Source organism: Cibotium barometz, chromosome 14, assembly GCF_041138505.1.
Source record: "Cibotium barometz isolate CiBa-2024 chromosome 14, ASM4113850v1, whole genome shotgun sequence".
NCBI lineage: Eukaryota > Viridiplantae > Streptophyta > Polypodiopsida > Cyatheales > Cibotiaceae > Cibotium > Cibotium barometz.
This window is the reverse complement of record NC_141059.1, coordinates 5,168,626-5,189,404: the sequence shown is the minus strand read 5'-3', so window position 1 is coordinate 5,189,404 and position 20,779 is coordinate 5,168,626. Positions and strand designations below refer to the sequence as shown.

Sequence of the window (20,779 nt, the reverse complement as noted above, 5' to 3'; positions counted from 1 at the left end):
TCCAATGTAGATTTTTCACTTTATGTGAAAAAGGCAAGTAGAGGGATCATGTTGTTAGTCGGCATTGGGTACAGAGAAGCTCCACAAGTTTATGAGCTTACTTGGATCTCAGAGCACAATGTGTGGAGTTGAGCTCGAGGGGGAGTAATATCGAGCTCAACTAGTGCTGCATGAACATTGATGACTTACCTGGGTGATAGCTTCCACACACTTAAGCCACTAGCTGGGTTGGTGGGATTATGGGCGTTATGCTGCCAGTGGTTTACAAGCTGTATGATAGCCACTTTGGTACACGTATTAGAGTTATGTCATAGTTATAGTTCCAGCTCATGTAATAGTGGCATTCACACTATGGACCGACCTTTATATGTTATAATAGAGGATTTTCCCTTATAGTATGTACTCTTATCTCTTTATGTTATGGTTATAGAGAGTAGAGAAGAGAATATAAGAAAATTCAGCCATCCATCTCTCTTATGTGCTTATCTACTCTTGTGTGTGTGTGTGTGTGTTTTCTTGTAAGGAGTTCTAGTTCCCTCTCCCCCACATTCTTCACAAAGACTAGATTGTTACTTATTATCACATGTTCGCCCTTTATGTGAGAGAGAGTAGATATTTAGGGGAAAGAGAGTTCTTGTGGAAAGGCGAAGTAGCTTCCTCCAGGAAGAGAGGACAAGAAAGAGAGAAGTTCGCAACCACACCAGAGGCTTGGATGGCTTCAAGAGACCCAAACTTGAAAGCAAGGTAAGTATCCCCAATTGGTGTTACTTGTTTGTGCAAATCTCTATAAATGGTTGAGTTCTAAAGAGAGCAAAAACGAGCCATAACATTTTTAGTGTTAATGTCAGGAATAAAAGCAACCCAATTTTGTGAGAAGGTTTTACGCTTTGTGAAGAGAAAAAGAATAAAAATTGGGTTGCTTTTATTCTTTCTATGTTTTTTATGTGTTGTTCATAAAGGTTTATGAGTAGTTAGCTAAACTAGAGGTGAATAATCTGATGATCTCATCATCTTTGTCTTTGGAAATTATGTTTATAAATTGAAGGAGATTGCCACCACTCTACCATACAATTTTACATTGTTTGTTGTTTTTAAGAAACATAATGTGATCTCAATGTAATATCTTTTGTGGAATAAAATTATCTTTTGCCCACAATTATCTATAATATTAACCTTTACAATTTTATATTGTTCATTGTTTTTTATGAAATAGTATGTAAAGCTGATGTAAAATAGTATGTAAAATTATCTTTTGCCCATAATTTTCTATGATATTAACCTTTACAATTTTATATTGTTCATTATTTTTTATGAAATAGTATGTAAAATTATCTTTTGTCCACAATTGTCTATAATATTAATCTCAATTTTATATTGTTCATTGTTTTTTATGAAATAGTATGTAAAGCTGATGTAATATCTTTCCGAGAGAAAAATGACATGAAGTCACATGAATGAATGACATGAAGTCACATGCAAAGGCAAGAAATGACATGAAGTCACATGCAATGAATGAAAAGGCATGCGCAAGCATGTGATGACGTGCAATACTCCTCAAGTGCATGCAATGACATGAAATCACATGCAGCACTATGCAATATAAAGTAGTACCATGTAATGAAATGAAATGAAATGCATATGTAATAACATTAAAATGCAATGCCATGCAATGTAATGGCTCATACATGCATTGGCATCATGTGGGGGAGAGTAAATAGAGAACGAGATATAAGAGAGAGAAAGTAAGACGAGGGGAAAGAGAAATAAGAGAGATAAAGTAAGACGAGAAGAAAGAGAGATAAGAGAGAGAAAAAGTAAGACGAGGAGAAAGAGAGGAGGAGGATGGGAGAGTAAGAGGGAGTGAAAGAGGAGGGTGGGAGAGTGAGACGGAGAGGGAAAGAAAGGAGAGAAAGAGGGAAGAGGGTTGGAGAGGGAGGAAACAATGTCGAGAGATAAGGAGAGAGAGAGTGAATGAGAGAGAGGGAGTGAAAGAGGAGGGTGGGAGAGTGAGAGGGAAAGGAAGGAGAGGGAAAGAGGAAAGAGGGTGGGAGAGGGAGAAACAAATATTGGGAGATAAGGAGAGAGAGTGAGAGGAAGGGTGGGATAGGTACAAAGAGTGAGAGAGAGAGGGCAAGGACGGAGTGAGGGAAGAGGGTGGGAGAGGGAGAGAGAGGGGGAGGGGGAGAGAAAGGGAACATAGTGGGAGAGGGGTGGAGAGAGAGAGAGAGGGAAGAATAGAGAGTGGGAGGGAGGGTGGGAAAGCAAGAAAGAGTGAGCGAGAGGGAAGGATACATTATGCATAGGGAGGGTGGGAGAGGGAGAGGGAGAGGACAAGGAAGGAGAGAGGGAAGAGGGTGGGAGAGGGAGAAGGATAGAGAGAGGGGGAGGGAGAGATAAAGGGAAGAGGTTGGGAGAGAGAGGGAAGGAGAGATTATGCATAGGGAGGGTGTTACATGCTCGTAACGCTGCTACGGGCGTTACCACAAGAGGGGACGGCCTCTGGCTCACCACCCAGCCATAGAGGAAGAATGAGGATTGCCCCTCATCCCCCAGGCTATATAGTGTGTGGCCTGCCGTCCACACTAGCCTGGCCGCCCATGACTCCGCACGGGCGTCCTCTCCCACTGAACCCCGGACATGGCCATCCGGTTTGCCGTCAGTCACACAGGCATTACAGCCTACGTGACATTACCCCCCCTTAATAAGAGTTTTCGTCCTCAAAAACAAACTGGGGAAACCTTTTGGAAATTGCACTACGGCATTCCTAGGTAGCTACCTCCTCATCCCTATCTGTCCATTTAACAAGTACCTTCTGGTACACTTTATGTCGGGTTTGTCTGTCTCGATACCCAAGAATCCTTTCCGGTTCATGTGGTATCTTTGGTGGAGTGATCAATTCCACCAAAATATCTAGAGAAACTACGTTCTCTAACCCGTGAACTGATTTCTTCAGTTTACTAACATGGAAGACAGGATGAACTTGAGAACTCTCCAGTAACTCAAGTTTGCAGGCTACGTCCCCAATCTTCTTAAGGATTTTGAATGGACCGCAATATCTAGGAGAAAGTTTATCACACTTTCCCGTTTTCATGGTTGCTGACTGCGCAGGAACCTTTAAAAATACAAAGTCACCTTCTGCAAAGGTCACTTGTCTGCGTCCTTTATCGGCAAATGTGTTAGCGCGATCCTGTGAGCTACGGATGCTCTCGCGTGCAGCTTTGAGCATATCATTCATTTATTCAAGGAACTCCTTGACAGATTAAATCTTCTCCTTTTCTAGGCCTATAGCCATCGGAGATCTCGGTTGGAATCCATACATTAACATGAATGGTGTAAATCCAGTCGCTGAGTGTTTGGAGCTGTTATAGGCAAACTCCAATAAGGGCAAGTACTCTTCCCAATTAGATTGCTTCTTACTAACATAAGAACGCAACATATCCTCTAGAATTTGGTTAATTCTTTCAGTTTGACCATCAGACTCCGGATGATCTGCCGTACTCATACTCAGAGTAGTATCCAACTTTTTAAAGATTTCCCTCCAAAAATGACTGTTGAACTTTCTATCTCTATCTGACACTATATCTGCGGGCAGGCCATATAGCTTGTAGAGATGTTCAATAAAGAGTTTTGCCAACTCTGGCGTTTTTACAGTTTTCTTCATGGCAATAAACTTTGCCATTTTAGTCCTGTCCACTACCACCCACACCGAGTCATTCCCTCGACTCGTCTTGGGTAAACCGGTAATGAAATCCATGGAAATGCTTTCCCATTTCCCTTGAGGAATCTCCAGCGGATGGAGTAGTCCTCCAACCTTAAGACATTCATGTTTATTGACCTGGCACTTACTGCATTTCAGCATATAAGTCTTGATGTCCTTAAACAAACTAGGCCAATAAAACTGTCTTTTTACTAGTGCATAGGTCTTCTGAATCCCAGGATGACCCGCACTTAGACTATCATGACTTTCTTTAAGAATTTGGGCCCGAAAGTCACCAATAGTTGGTACACATACTCTACCCTTGTAAAGTAAGTACCCGTCGTCAATGGAGTAATTAGCATATTTCTCCCACGTGTCCGGTCGAGCTCGACCGCCGCTACGGGCAATCCTACGTGCCATTACAGGATAAAGAGTTTTCGTCCTCGAAAACAAACTGGGGAAGTTATTGGTAAGCAAATGTCTAGTAGTACTCACACAAGCCGTGATTTGGTATTTCAACCAAAACCCCAAGGCAAATTTCATGCCTTGATTTTGCATCATGTCATTAGCACAGAAGCTAATGTACTAGAGAGCACTCTAGTAGCGCAAGTTCTCAGACTATGCTACTAGATATTTGTAGACTACGCTACCATGTTGCATCACCAACTTGTTAAAACTTCTCCTTGGAAAGCTCTACGGCCATAGGAGAAATAAACTAGAGCCAATCTAATCATGCATCACAAGGATTAGTTCCAAAGTTGAGAGATACTTTCTCTCTTAGAGTAACATCTTTGCACAAGCATATGCTCTAGAGTAACATCAATCTACGGATGGTTAAACTCCACTCTAACTCAGAGTAAATGTAAGTTTTGAAACTTTCCCTTCAAATATAACAATCAAACTTCCTATCTCTTATGCCATACTATATCTGCTGCTGCTGCGGGCAGACCATATAGTATGTGGAGATGTTTGATAAAGATTCTTGCACCACTACAGGTATCTGGAGTTACATCCAATCACTTACAACTCTTTGTTGCTATTACCAGACACATCCATTCAAGTATTGTCTGGACTCACACAACTATTCGAGTTTATGTGATATTTGAGGATATCCCTCCTTTCCCTCAAGAAAGGTTTTGTCCTCAAAAACTCTACTCTCAAGCGGACTACGCGCTAGTGTCATAGGTCCAAGAACAAATCTAGACCGTGTTTAATATATTTTTATTCTTGAGTCCTTCCAAGAAACTTTTAAACATCTTGCAACGAAGATGTGGTATAGTGTCTACGCACATATGGTGGTACTATTGATAAAGTGCTTTGCAACAACAGATCAGTGGTTTCACACTTGTAACAAAGTGCTTCATTGTTGCATATTATTACCCTTCATAAGCGGTTACACACTTATGAATTATTTGGGTGGGTTATCTATCAAGAAAAATTCCAAACTACTAATAACCACATTATCAATCCACAGATAATGACTGGGCTTGCTGCGAAGCCATAGGTTGCTAGATAATTGATGGTAATTACACAAGCCCAATGTCTCATTACATCATACATTCAATATAAATGCAAACATCACAGTACTTCGTGATGATGAACTTAGGAATTTCATCCTATCCCTGTTTGGTGTTGGTATGAAGTATAACTATGAGAACATTATTTGCTGCTTTCTCATTATAGCGACAAAGCTACCTACCCATTACAGGTGGCAATCTCTACCAAGCTATAACCGATGACTAGCAAATAAACGAGTACTCTTGTAAGAACTTCATAACCATATCTCACACCAAACTCATAATCACTATGGATTAAATGCCAGGGCTTGCAAAATTGAATGTTATCTGATAGGTAGAGGGGATCATCAAACTACGGATGACCTCGACAACTCACTAGGACTAGTGATGTGTAACTTTTAAGTTACTCCACTCTCCTTGCTTATTCCATACCATCGAACAAATCGGTCCCTCGATTTGAGCAACGTCAACATATTTATGAGTACCTCGATACTCATGGATTGTGGTTCGGTAATTTAAAATGTTGATCTAGAGTATCTTTCACTCGAGGATCTTAATTTTATTAGCAGCTATGTATTAGTAGTGAGTAACTACGTACCCACTATCATCACACTAGTAGCTCCATACTAGTCTGTGAGTAACTCCGTACCCAATGGCGTACCTCCCCCGAGTGGGAGTACCATATACAACCATCTATAACAAGATGCTTAAGTCACTTGTGCTAGAAGTGACTACACAAATTGACCCCTCCATTGCACATTGCAGTACAATTTTTGGTATTACAACACGAATTTTTGGACGTCCTTATCATAGAGGTCAACTTAAAAACTAGTGCATAGGTCTTGTGGAGTCTCGGCTGACCTAACCACACCACTGGTGACTTCCTGCAAAAAATGTGGCGCCGAAGTCACCACCTATGTACTTTAACTCCGTAAAGTACATGGTCTTCATCTATCATCTATGGAAAGTTGTAAAACATTCCTGCAATGGATTTTTATCACCCTAAAATTATTGTGCACTATTTTAGTGTGAAGAGCTTTTTTCCTGGGTACCATGGTTCACCCCAAGCTCATCTGTTGCTAAATTCTCTGATTTAACAAAAGATATGTCTGCCTCCGAACACTCCAGTTCAGCCCCAGACTTTGAGTTTACTTCTTAACACTCCGGTTAAGTCAAAACTCACCAGATACAGTAGGATTTACCACTAAGCTCTCCGGCTTAGCCTCCTATCCTAACTCAGCCTGAGTTTATGTACACTACATATGTCGGATTTGACACTAACAACAACCAGGCTCGTCTGGAGTGAGATACTACTCACTATTGCCATGTAAAACCTTATTAAATCCTAGAAATGCTCCACTCATTCCCCAGGGGTCATACGACTTATAGGGTTTACACGCACATAAACTTTGTAAGCAAAATAGCCTATCATGCAATATTACAATTGCTTATGTAGGAAAGTAATATATTTCCCAAATTCATATGGTAGCAACTAAAATGTGCTCACAATCGCACACTTATGTTGAACATAGGCAAGACTACGCTTGCAAAATGCTATAGGGTGTCCCCCATGCATGAAACTGTCCAACCAAACTAGTCTTATTGCTAACCTCTAGATTTAGATCACTTCGAAACTAAATCACTCTGTTAGCACTAGTACACCATCATGGTCTTGCTACCTAGAGCTTCTACGAACTCTGTAACTGGGTTTTATCCCAACTTATGGCTATATTTGGTAATTTTCAAAGTTCAAATTTTATCTTGCACACTTTATCACTACAGACAAGTGTACATACAGACCTGCCAAAGAGTCAAGTTACATGCACAAGCCTTGGTGTCCCATTCCACCAAGACTACAATCGATTCCGTGAGAATTTGATGTCCCATACCATCAAATTACCACCAAACCAATTGATTTGACATATAAAAAGGCTCTTCCCCCCCTCGAAAGATCACCACAAACTCTCGAGCAGTGGGATGTCGACGCATGGCAATAAAAAGAAGAGAAAACTATGCTAGTAAGTTTAAGAACAGTTCTCTTCGTCGATCAACTTCTATAAGGGCATTGAGCATTACATCTCAAGACTATACCCCTTCAGATGTACCTTTGATTTCTACAAATCAATCCTAAATCTGCTATTATATCTAGGCGTATGCTAATCCCTCAGATTAGTACTCCTAGATAAACCAAATTGAGTACTGCTAGCAGCACTGCTAGCCCCTTTATCCCAAGTAATACACACCTTAGGGATTACTTTTACAAGGCAATCTACGTGACTAAATCAAACTAGTCACTACTCTCTAGGCCCAAGTAGTGACACTATTTTGTTACTACCAACAAGGGCCAACTTGCCTCTATGGGCCAAGGCTCTCTTGTTGCTACAGACAGTAAGCAACTTGTTTGGACACAAGGCATAACCACATCAAGACTACGCTTGTACATGGTTCTCATTTGCCAAAGTTTATCACAATCTTCTAGCAACTGTTAAAAGATTATGAAGGGTCATGAGCACTACGGCTCAATTAGGCTTACCTTGATTTCTTGTGATAAGCACTTCGTCTAATTTAGGCACAACTGACGCCACTGCCTGTCCTTTTAGCCCAAGTAAAACACACCGCAGTTTTAGATTTACACTATAGCCAAACTACGTGACTTTGATGGTCAATACTAAGTCTATGCTCAGCTTAAATTTAGTCTCTCTGAACCAAATGTGTGATCACCACATGTGCTAGTTTCGAGGCGCTACGGCCATAGAAGTGTTCACTAGGCACAACGGCCATGGAACGTCTCTCTCTCAAAGGACTCAGCACTACGGCCGTGGGATTTGTCTCTCTCTTAGCACGCAGCGCTACGGCCATGTGCGGTGGGTCTCTCTTGGAAAACAGGCACTACGGCCACACGGCGCGACGGCCGTGTTGGGTTTGTTTCGTGGGGTGTGCCGTTGTTTTGTGTTTCTTTTAAAAAATAAAAATAAAAATAACGGGCCGGGCCGGCCCTCGTCGCTTCGGGCCTGGCCGCCCGCCGTTTGGAGTGTCCACACGATTCTAGCTGGCCGCCCGTTGCCAGCTGTGCGCTGGGCAGGCCCATATGTGATGGCATCAAGGGTTGGCCGCCCGTATGGCCGCCCGCTGGGCGGCCCTCTGGCATGGCCGCCCACTGGGCTGGCCGCCTAAGGCTGGCCTGGCCGCTTGCTGGGCTGGTCGCCCGGCCGGGCTAGCCGCTTGGCCGGGCCTCAGCAAGGCGTTCAACTCCGCCTGCCCGCCATCCACCCGTTCAGCAACACCAGCGCAGTCTGCAGAGCAGCCGGCGTTGTGCGTCTTCAGCTCTTCCCAGGCTTTCGCCGTAGCCAGTATTCACAGTCGAGGGAGAAAGAAAACAGCCAGCAGGTCGTGTCTTCGCCTGCTGCCTCCCCCAAACGTTGCAAACGGGTCGGTAAGACTGTCGCCCCCCCACCACCACACACAGACGTGATCTGCTCCAACAGTCGTGGGGCTAGTGTCGCCCCCCCACACTGGTCAGTATTAGCAACGGGCACATTTGCTTTTCTTCGCACATTTGTGCTCTTCGCCCCACTTCTCAGACGACGACGACTAGACGCAGTGGAGCTGCTCTTCGCCCCCCCACCTCTCCCACACACAGTATAGAGGCGACTTCTCTGTCTATGAAACGAATTTCAACGCAAACAATTTCAACGCAGAAAAGAAAAAAAACAAAAATTGCTTACCTCCAATTTGCTTGCTGTGTGTGACGGGGAGAGAGAGAGAGAGAGAGAGAGAGAGTTCTTCCCTTCCATTCTTCTTGGCCGCCTCCCTCCACACACTCCATTCGAGATAAGGATAAGGAGATGAATGGTTGAAAACCATCGAGTGGGCTCCGGTCCCCCGGTCACGCGCGGACTCTGACGATCCCATCGAACCACGCTCTGATACCAGTGTTACATGCTCGTAACGCCGCTGCGGGCGTTACCACAGGAGGGAACGGCCTCTGGCTCACCACCCAGCCATAGAGGAAGAATGAGGATTTCCCCTCATCAGTGTTACATGCTTGTAACGCCGCTACGGGCGTTACCACAGGAGGGGACGGCCTTTGGCTCACCACCCAGCCATAGAGGAAGAATGAGGATTGCCCCTCATCCCCCACCAGGCTATATAGTGTGTGGCCTGCCGTCCACACTAGCCTGGCCGCCCATGACTCCGTACGGGCATCCTCTCCCACTGAACCCCGGACATGGCCATCCGGTTTGCCGTCAGTCACACAGGCATTACACCCTACGTGACAGAGGGAGAGGGATATGATGCATAGAAAGGGCAGGAGAGGGAGAGGGAGAGGGCAAGAAACGAGAGAAGGAAGAGGATGGGAGAGGGAGAGTGGGAAAGGGAGAAAGTGTGTGTGTGTGTGTGTGTGTGTGTGTGTGTGTGTGTATGTATGTAGAGAGAGAGAGAGAGAGAGAGAGAGAGAGAGAGAGAGAGAGAGAGAGAGAGAGAGAGAGAGAGAGAAGGGAGGAGCTAAGTTGGGCTAGAGGGGAGAAAGTGGGCTAGGTTGAGAGGTGGTGGTAGAGGTAGTAGGAGGAGATGGTAGGAGGTAGTGGTGGAGGGACTAGAGAGAGAATGTCCACATTTTTAAAAGAGAAGAGTTGCCAACAAAAGCTCCCTCCAAATCTCCCTCCATTATGGGTTCTATTCAGTGTGAGGGACATTTTTTGGGTAGTCCAATAAAAAGTTAATCTATATTTGCTATTCCAACTTATTTCCAAGATGATATCCTACATAGTAACAAATGCCTTTAATTGACTCTATAGTCCAATGTAACAAAGTGCCAAATATATATTTAGAGAGAGAGAGAGAGAGCCCTTTGAATGAATCATGCATACTAGTTTTTGCTACTACATGAAACTAGTATACATATGAGAGGGTTAGAGAGAGAGAGAGAGAGAGAGAGAGAGAGAGAGAGAGAGAGAGAGAGAGAGAGAGAGAGAGAACCAAACCTGGAACCTTGCAGCATGTAACCTTGGAACCTTGAAGCCTGTCAACCTACAAATGCTGCAAGAGACTATGTATGGTCTACAGTTGGGTGGAGGGAGCAAAAAACAAAGCGTAGATGGTCTCACACATTGAAGTGCCACTCCGTGTGTACAGATGAACGAAGTATGACTACAAAGCTGTGAAGGTTTCAAAAATTAGATTCACATATGATTCTAGCCAAAAAAACTATACTCATAGTCTTAAAAAAAACCATACAAATAGTCCCACCCTTTTAAAAAAAACTATACAAATAGTATAGTACACTCTTGGGTAATAGTATGTATACCCTTTCATGATTTCACCCAATTAATTGTCTATTGGATTTTGGTGTCACCTGGCCAATGTCTGAGTATCCATAGGCACCTGTGATGCACCCTGTATGCTATATTATTTTACCAAGTGGTAAGCATTTAAATTTTTAGAATTTAATTATTTTTTAATTTTCATGTGGCTAATATTTATTTTAAAGATAAAAATTATTCCAAACCCAAGTCGGTTCTTGCCATTAAAGACATACAATCCTCGGGAAGTTGCCAAATGGGCAAAGACACTTAATTTATGGGCTCCACACAAGTTCACTAGGAAAGTAGTCATTACATGTGAATTCAACAATAAAAGCACTTCACTTCACTTTATTTTTTAAGAAAAGCAAAGAGAGTAAATAAAAAGCAACCAAAACTCTAATTCATTAACAACCCTAAATCAACAAAAACCCTAATTTTTCAAAGTTATCAGAATGCAGAATTGTTTGCATCATCGCATAGAGCTTGCTGTTTTTCTCTGACGACATCTTCAAATTCAAAGCAGTTTGAGATATTTTAAGAAGTGACTTTTTCCCACCACAACAAGCTATTATGAATTATTTTTGTTCTTAAAAGTTGCTTTTAGAGTTGAAATTTGTTTTTTAATTAAAAAAGAGTGTGTGCACGCACAAAAAGTGAGGTTTTCCCTTTTAAAAAGTAGCTTTTTTAGTTGTAGCTTTTCACCAAAAGAAATCATGGCATGAGAGTTGGACACATCAGTTTTATTTCGTTGAGACGACTTGCTTGGTGAAGAACCTTGTGTGGCAGAAGCTCAAAGTGTGCCCGGGATAGATCAGGAACAAGGGAGTTCACGTTCAACCTTCTTTATCGTCAACTTGGTTTGTTTTGTTTTGTAAAAAAGAGATCTTGCGTGGCTTGTATCAAACGTACTAAAACCCTGAAAAGGGGGCGGGGCCCGCACTCTCCCACGTGTCGAGTTCTCTCTCTCTCTCTCTCTCTCTCTCTCTCTCTCTCTTATATCAATCTCTTGCTTATCCCTCCTTCGCTCTAGCCTATCTATCCTATTTCTCCTCTGAACCTTGTCTTATGTCTATATCCTCTTCCTCTTTCCCTTAAGAATTTCTTTTTTAACCCATAGACATGTTCTCTAAAGCATATATTTCCTTGCATGCAATGTTTGCATACATGAATTATGTATGGAAAATTGTCAAACAAAATCCAAATTAATGGTTTTCAAGAAAGGATTCCATAGGGAAGACTTCCCTTTCACATCAAATGACCCGAGAGAGATGTATCCCCAAATGGCAAGCTAAGTTGCAATGGAACACAATAGGTAATATCCTTTCTCTAAATAGTTTATTGCAAATATACACAATACATGACGTTAACATAAACTACAATAAGAAACATTCTTTCTTCAAATGGTTGACTATAAATACACATAATATGTATCCCCTCTTTATGGCAAATGCAACTTTCTCCCCTGCTCTCTGAGATCTGCACGACTTTGGTTGTTTCCTGTCCACTCTGCTTTCTCTACTTGGGGGATTACCAAAAGGCAAGCGATGGAAATTGAGCAAGGCCCAAAAGGCGAGCAAAGAAAACCAAGCAAGAACCCTTAACAATTCCTTTTTTAACCCATATACATGTTCTCTAAAGCATATATTGCCTTGCATGCAATGTTTGCATATACGAATTATATATGGAAAATTGTCAAACAAAATGAAGAATATGGTTTTCAAGAAGGGGTTCCATAGGGAAGCACTTCCCTTTCATGTCACATGGCCCAAGAGAGATCTGTCTCCAAATGGCAAGATTCCACCCATACTCTACCTAGAGACCCATAAAGCTAAGTTGACACAGAACACAATAAGGAATGTTCTTTCTGTAAATAGTTGACTACAAATGTACACAATACATGAAGTTAGCATCATAAAACACGATAAGAAATATTCTTTCTCCAAATAGTTGACTCCAAATATACATAATATGTAAAGGATACCCAAAAAGAGGAAGCAATACCTATCTTCAGAGAAAGTGGATGATACAATACACTTTCCTTGACACAACAATTATATATTAAGGATTAAGCAACTCAAGTACGATACAATAGATAATTTTATGTAAGCCAACACTCAATTTTCCCTACCTTGGGCATTTCTTCAAGCAATGTCATAACTCCAACTTGATAAAGCTGCATGTATGGATGAATTGATGCACCAACTTAGTCAAGTCCCAACACCTTAATGAACACATATTGAAGGTGCTTACATGGCAAATTTGGTTGTAATTTTTAGGACTCACCCATGCATGGCATATGGCAGTTTAATTTCTATGCATGGTAGGTGAGGGAAAGCTCATTCCCTCTAACTTTGCAATTTTTAATTCTAATCATTTTACTTTCTATGCATGGTGGGTGAGGGAAAGTTCACCCCCTTAACTTCCCAATTTTTTATTTTGATCGTAATTTAAAGCACGATATGTTTCAATTTAATTGTCCTATCATGAGAAAGGAGCCCAGCCTAAATTTGGTTTCATTTTTTATAAAGTGCCTTAACAACACAATTTAGTACAAGACATCCTGGAGGGAGAGAAATTCAGCAAATATTTCTAAAATTTAATATCATATTTTTTGAGCATCTTGCATCCGTTTTGTGCCTCTCTCTCTCTCTCTCTCTCTCTCTCTCTCTCGCTGCACATAGTTCAACCCTCAAAATTTGTGTTTTCTAGTTCCTAATGAAGGGTATGACATCATGGAAGGGGTGCATCAATGTTGCATGGCTTGGCTGCAAGAATGCTTTGCCCCTTGGGCATCAAGGCAAGCTTCCTAGTGTCACCGTGTTTCAAAACACGGTGCGGTCTTCTCCACAAGGAACCCCTAATTATTTTTACACGTGGAGTTCATAGGCATGGAGATTTTCTCTGCTTTGGGCAGGGAGCTATGTGGCATTTTCATGAAACCTAGATAGACAAGGGGAGAGGATAGTATCGAGACATGGCATGGCATGGCATTCTAGAGTTGGCGTGGTTACTGGGAGAGAGGTGGTATTGGGCATAGGCATATGTTTCTACTTTGGATTACATAGGCATGAAGGTAAGGATTCATGAATACTTATTTTGGGTACTCAATAAATGTGAAGTCAACAACCCACTCAAATGCAAGGTGACATAACCATTATAGTTAAAAGAATGTCTATAGGAAGAGTGTAGAGAGACTATCCGCAAGTGTGTAGAGAGGATCGCAACCCCTTTGTCCTAACCGGCAATGGAAGTCCAGCCTTGCTGTAGCCTTTCCTGTAACCGGGTAGGATGAGAGGCACGCGTGGATGGTCCTCTCATAATAAAAAGAAGAAAAAGGAGGAGGACAGAGACTTGGCCTAATAAGCCTAAGCGGATGCTCGCAACCTCATGCACTGGCCTCGTTCTAGTATTGAACATATGGGCTAGCACGTTTAGGGCAAGTGCTGTTTGTGACCGATTAATGGGCTCTATTTTCAAGCAAAAGGGGGCGCACAGACGACATCAAAATCAATTACGTTAAAAAAATATACACAGAAAATTTGCGTGGAGTCTAGAGCCTCTCTGCGTCTAAGAGGATTGTCATGCCCACATCTGCAGGATCAGGGCTGAGTTTCTTCCCCTCAATCAGCTTCATTTTTCAGGTTCTACACCCAATCATGGCATAACCTCCCACCGAGTTTCCTGCATTCAAATCAACAAACCGTGGAAAACGCCTGCCTTTTTTTAGTTTACGGTTATGCTATATTTGTGGCAGCTTTTTGTTGCAGCTTGCATGCTCAACCCTTTTTATTCAAACAGACCTACCGTGTCATTTGACACACTAACACACATTCCAAAAGACACAGTAGCTTGCAATAATTGAAGAAAGGTCGAGCATGTGTGCTGTTTTTAAACCGTTTAGTGAGCTTTCCCCCACGAAATGACCTTGACCACAAATTTATCACCAAGGGAGCCAACGGTTCTAGACTTTGATAAGTGCCAAAGAGCAAGAACTTAACTCAGTGGTAACAACAGAAGAAAAGCATACTCGCAGAAATATTAAGAACAGAAAAATATCACTGCTATGGTACAGCAAGGCATGCATCAGCCCTCTTTTTTGCTTGCCAGGCTGATGAACAATTTTGACAAAAAATGGGGAGTACCATACTCTTGCCTCTCCGTGATCTTTGAGAGGGAAGACTCTCTCTTAATGAAAAATTAGCAGTCTGGCCTTCCTCTTGAGGCATACAATAGACTCAGCTGAGCTTCTTCAGGGCAGAGGCAATTTGTTCTGCTTCATAACCACCAACCGTAGTTACTATGTGAGAACTATCAGAAGGCAAAACATCATCTTTGTTATAAGTCTGAGAGTTGTGCAGAAGGCTTTCAGATCCCTCTTTCACAGCATCTTTTAGAATGATAGTTTTGTGCAGACCAGGGATCAACTCCTCATAGTCTGTGTCACCTGTCTCTCCGACCAACAGAGTCATGTTGGCAACATCAACTCCCCACCTCACAAAGAGGTACCTGCATTGAAGAGCCATGTACCGTTAACGTAGTAGTTTTTGAACACACACAAACATTTTGTCAATGGTATTCTGAAAGATGCATGGTTTATGACAATAGCATCATGTAAGCATGCATGGTTTATGACAGAAGTACCATGTGATTGCACGCACCTTAGCGCCTGCGCGCGAGAAGCATGCAACGGGACAATGTGTAGTCTTGCTGCATTTCTGGAGTAAATCACATGGCACCTTAAACCCCGACCTCTCAACCTCTCACGAAACTCTTCCACTGTTGGAACCTGGGTACGTTAACCATAGGGAACAAGAGATTGAAAACAAGGTTATTTCATTGCACATAGAAAACTCGACACTGTTTGTGCACATGACCAACAGACACTACTCACATTTGATGCATCTTTCACCATGTACTTGAGGCAATGTGAGTTGCCCGCCTTCTGATCTTCCTCCAAAGCAATTTTCTTTCCAGACTCACTGCCGAGGTTGATGAGTTTGTCCATCGTCTTCCTCAACCCTTCTTCACCCCATCGATAATCTATGTGTGTTTCATAATCCAAATCAGTAGACAATTGCTCTGATTCTTTGCCATTCTCATTGCTGCCGATCGGGTAGTACAGTTCACTACCACTGCTGCAGACTAGAGCATCAAATTCTAAAATTTTGATCCCATTGCCATCAAGGAAAGAGACCGTCTCTGCTGCTGAAAGGGCAGTGGATAGTATAAAACCAGCAGCCCACCCATTGCTTTCACCTCTAACAGCTTTAAAGATCTCCTTCACGATGTTGGCAGCATCATCTGTTGGCTCACCTCCTTTCCCATACGAATCTACACCAATCACATAGATAGACGTCCGCTTCCTTAAGAAGGCAGCTTTGGTTGCACTCAAAGAGGTAGCCCTTTCAGGCCGGGATTTGTGATCACTATCTCGGTGAGGTTCGTGACCTTTCATTTTCTCTACCAATTTTCTCAGATGTTCTGCCAAGCCAGGTTCTTTATCACTGTCAGCACAGCCATCTTGCACCATTTTCTCAAGGTCAGTTGGGCCATTAAGAGACCCTCCACCCGACTTCTCACCATCAATCGACAAGCGCAGCGAAATGTCGTGGCCATCTTGCAACGAGTCATTATAACCTTCCAGCTCTTCGCTGCCATCAAGCAGGTCATCATTTTGCCACTGGGGGTGCCTCTTTCGACAGAGTGCTACCCTAGAAAGATAGATTTTGCAATGCTCTGGCCAAGAATATCGGTGGATGTTCTTCAATCCATTGCGCCTGCACTCAGTCCACATGTTTCTGTCTGATACCAACTTGTAGAGAGCAGCAGCGATTGCTTTCAAATCATGGGGTTCCACCAGCAAACCATTACTGAGAGCCTGTACCAGTATAAAGCGGGTTGCTAGGGCAGTAAATAAAATGAAGCATTCATATGAAGTTAAAACTGGTGAAACTTTACCTGATGGATGTCAACTGGCCCACCATTAGCAGTTGCCACCATAGGTAAGCCATGAGCAGCAGCCTCAATCAGAGTTAGACCAAACGGTTCCACAAGTGCTGGATTGATGAACACTCCCTGCAGGGTGCAAAGCAAAGTTGGCAAAAGAAAGGGCCTACGGCACCTATCAAAACAAAGTATCCAGGCAATGGTGGTGAAATCTTGGTAGCCCCATACCTTTGTCTTGGCAGCTAGGCGATAAATATCCGGAACTTCAGACTGCTTGTGGTGCTTGGGATATGCTACCTCACCATACAAGTTGTATTTGTCAATAAGTTTGAGAATCGTCATCAAAACACTTGCGTTTCCAGATGGCATTTCATCAATGTCATCTCGGTTACCCATTATCAGTGTCTGCAAAAAAGGCCATGACAAAAGAGTCGCTATATTACAAACACCACTTGATAAACAAAAGAATTGCCCTCAATCGTCACTCACCAGATTTGCAAGCTTCCTCAACGGTTTGGACTCTCCAAAGGCTTTCACCAGGGATTGAATGTTCTTCTTTGGATCAGGCCTAGCTAGGGCCAGAATCATGGGCTTGGCAGGGTTGGTAAAAAAGCGTAAAATCTGGATATGTTGCAAGTAAACACAAATTAAACTTCAGACGCGCATACAAGGCCTGAGCCAGGGTTTTGGCCCAAGTACAAATCAAAAAAAGAAGAGCAAGGTGACATGTGGTCAGACAGGAGGTACCTCATCCCACAATGGAGGATCTGGCTTGGACACTGGTATTACGGCATTTCCATCTGATCCAGAGAAAGCCACAGACTCAACATCCTCAATCACATCACCCACATCTTGAACCATAACATTGCTGAAATCCATTCCTGGAGCAATCACCTGAAACCACATGCAGCAATGCGCATTGAAACAAGAAAGTTCACACAAACATCACAATTTGCATCATAAGGTTGATCAGCCACTTGCACATGGCTAAGGCATAAATACTTACAGCCATAGTGGGCATGTAGCGTCCATAACAGTTCACACCCTGCTTGGCACGGAGACGAAGAGTTCTTTCAAGTTTCACACTGAACCCTGCGTAGAGTCCCCACTGCTGATCAATTTCCTGTTTTGTGCTAGTGATCACGAGCTCAGCAGAATCAAGGGACAGCTCTTCTGCCTCTATGCGCCTCATGATTTTGTATGTTGCATTGATGTCCTCTTTGGACTGGCGCCCTTGCTTGAGCAGCTGCTCAAGTTTATTGCGGCCAAGAGAGTGCCCGGTCAGAACCATGGGCACATTCAAAGCACCCGACAGGAGAGAGGCTATGTCCCCAGCATCAGCATAATGCCCATGTATGACATAGGGCCAGACAGGTTGCCCATCTCCAATTTGCTCTCCAAGGACTTTTGATATGTTGAGAATGTGGTTTAATGCCCCATCTACAAATTCTTGGATGTATGGCCAGAGCAGTTCTTTTCTAAGGTATTTTTCCCTTGGGCCACATGGTATGCGAACAATGTAGGCAACCCCACTCTGGCCCACTTCGTCGTCGCCATCATAGGACCCACCGGTGAGCATTTCAGTTGGCTCTCCATAGCTCCAATCCACCTCAGGTGAGCAGATTTGCCGAGTCAGCAAATCTACTCTGTAGACCTCTGGGAGATTCGCCAATGCTCTGGCAAATTCCACCACATATTTCACCTACGCATCTAGCAAAAGCTCATTAGGCATGATGACAACATTGAATTTGAGGTAGACAACTGTAGATATACGGGTTGACAATGAACTTTAGATGTTGCAACATTACTTGGCCGCCCGTGTCAGAATCTCTTCCCAACTCCATGTTATCTCCGCGAACAAGACCATGCAAGCTGCAAAAGGACAATCCGTAAGGCAACAGTACTCATAAATGCAAACGCACCCTGATAAAGTTCTCTATCCCTAATCCTGGATTCAAACGAGCTTATGAAATTATTGGGCACATCACAAAGAAGACATAAGGCGGCCGTGTTGTGCTGTACCTGATCATTACAATGTAAAGACGCCTCTCTTTGTGCTGATCGCTCAGTCCCTGAATATCACTTCGACTTTCAGAAAGCTTAATGGTGCCCCCCTCCCCTTCATTTGGTATCAAAGCTTCACCAGCATTTTCTGCTTCCGAGAGCTCCTCGGAGAGATCACCGGCAACATCACGGCGGCATTGCTCATCATCCAGATGGCGCTTTGCAAGCCTCTGAGCTGTGTCCCACTCCATCTGTGAGGCACCAAGACTTGTTAGCACGGAGTCCTTACTGACAGAAATTCTAACACAGCCCCAGCACCTCAGAAACAGTCCAAAAAGGCTAGCAGAACCCTGAGACACAGCCAGAGACTCCACCTGCATTTTGAAAAAACGGAGACGTAAGCCTACCTTCTTCTTCTCCCTGTAGAGATGCCATATCCTCCAGCAGAGATTCTCCATCCGACCGCTTCGTTCTTGCACATTCCTCGTTGCTGTCGCCTGTTTGAGAAATCACAACAGAAGTTAGATTCTGTTGTCAGAATGCAATTTTTCCTTCGTGATCAGAAAAGGATCTGCTTTCTGAACGTACCCTCATCCACGTCCGATGAAGGGCAGCCTCATCGGTCCCTGTGACGACCTCGTCTACAAAGTATCTTGCAGGGCTGAAATCGCCTTTCTCGCGGAGAGGGGGGAGAGGGGTCTCATCTTCTTTGACTCCTCCTGCAAGAATAGCTTCAAGGTAGCCATTGATCCATTCATTGGCAGCCATTGAAAAAGGTGGCAATGTAGTAACCAAGGGTGGCCAAAACTTTGTGTCGAGAGGTTTATCAGGCGGGATTTATGGTTTAGTTAGATAGGAAAGACAGCGCAGAACTTAGGATAGGGTCTGAATCTCTGCAGAGAAAAGGGAAATAAAGCAGCTAGGGTTTTGGTTATGCTGATGAATGGAAACGATGGCCGCAGAAGGGGCTTTTGAGGGCAGCTGAGTTTACTGAACATGGTTGAAAGAAAGCAGTAAAATGGTAAACATGGACCTGCAATGATTGAGAACGACCTTAATCCTGCTGCTTTCCCGATAATTAACCGCTTAAGCTTCAGAAACCGCGAAGACGATTGACCCACCGCCGTCCATCTGGAATCCCATTGGCGAATCTCAGCCGTTTACACTCTTAACGCGAGTTTCGACCATTCGATCTCGTCTCACCTTGGCAGCCGTCGATCTCTTCGGGACAGATTCTTTGCATGTGTTCTACTAGTCTGTAAAGCTCGTAAAGCTTTTGCAGTATATAGAACCATATTTTTCTAAAAAATATAAGGATTTTGCATGAGCAGCGCCACGTGTTTTTAATTCCGCACAATCCGGACGCGTGGAGGTTTTGCGTGGCACCTGGCTTTACGACAAGCGTACAGACTTTTCGACGTGTCGCCTTTTTGTTAATTTAAAAGGATACGGACATTCCGGCATCTCGTTGATGTGACTCGCGGAGCCCCCTCCACGAATCAATCCTTTTCACCATGGGGCTCGAAGTAAGCAAGGGAGTCACGCCACGGCCCACGGGTGTGGTAACTGGTTCAATTAAAAAAACTTTGCACTTAGAGCCACAGCGTTTGTGGGGTTGAGGCTGCAAAAATTGCAGAGGGGAGGGTGACTGAACTTCGCTGTGAATTTTTCTTTCCTCTAGATAAATATTTGATCGGCCTTGTTGAACGACACCCTCGCAACCGAAGCTTCTAAACTATTGAAATTTGTAGGGGCTCACTAATTTCCTCCTAAAAGGTGCGACTAACTATATTTGTAAGATTTTATTACGTCCAACACCTCGGTGGGACGTGGCTCTTACAACAAGTACACAAAGGCCTTCCTATATTTAGAGAGAGAGAGAGAGAGAGAGAGAGAGAAGCGGCCTAGCCTAGAGAGATAGGAGAGAGAAGGAGAGAAAGTAAGGGAAGAATAAAAGTAGGGAGTTGGAGAGAGAGGGAGAAGGTAGGGTCTAGAGATCACAACTTTTGTTAGTGTGTATTATTCACACTACCATATTCGGTCCGATATATTAGTGCCCAGCGACCTTAGCCCAACATTAATTTTTTTAAAAAACTACAAAACAATGCAACGTCTCTCGGGCGTAGTTCGCAACGTTTCTCAGTCATAGTTCACAACGTCTCTCAGGCATAGTTCGCAACATCTCTCTCTCTTCATTTTCTTTCTCTCACTCTCAAACTTTGGAGGCCAGTGCCTCGAATGCTTTCAGCTGCAGTCCACATTTTATATTCAGAAGGAGAGCTGCTGCTCATGCTATTGCTGCTAAAGCA

General features: G+C 43.3%; 1 protein-coding gene across 1 annotated transcript; it reads right to left on the bottom strand.

Annotated features, from left to right (window-relative positions):
- Nucleotides 1-14,535: 14,535 nt before the first annotated feature.
- Nucleotides 14,536-19,728, bottom strand: LOC147631593 (putative sucrose-phosphate synthase 3). Its single transcript, XM_086808109.1, has 12 exons — nt 19,059-19,728; nt 18,878-18,967; nt 18,489-18,721; nt 18,275-18,338; nt 17,473-18,168; nt 17,214-17,360; nt 16,956-17,087; nt 16,695-16,871; nt 16,479-16,595; nt 15,412-16,398; nt 15,179-15,306; nt 14,536-15,026 (listed from the first exon to the last, which is right to left on the bottom strand). Exons 1-12 carry the CDS (start codon nt 19,236-19,238, stop codon nt 14,756-14,758), a joined length of 3,222 nt encoding a protein of 1,073 aa, XP_086664235.1. The 5' UTR covers nt 19,239-19,728; the 3' UTR covers nt 14,536-14,755.
- Nucleotides 19,729-20,779: the final 1,051 nt, after the last annotated feature.

Coding starts and splice junctions, on each gene's coding strand:
- LOC147631593 (XM_086808109.1), bottom strand. CDS start 19,238: ATGGCTGCCAATGAATGGATCAATGGCTACCTTGAAGCTATTCTTGCA. Junction 18,339..18,488: donor CTTTACATTGTAATGATCAG/GTACAGCACAAC, acceptor GTCCTTTTGCAG/CTTGCATGGTCTTGTTCGCG. Junction 16,596..16,694: donor GCCTAGCTGCCAAGACAAAG/GTATGGGGCTAC, acceptor TGCACCCTGCAG/GGAGTGTTCATCAATCCAGC.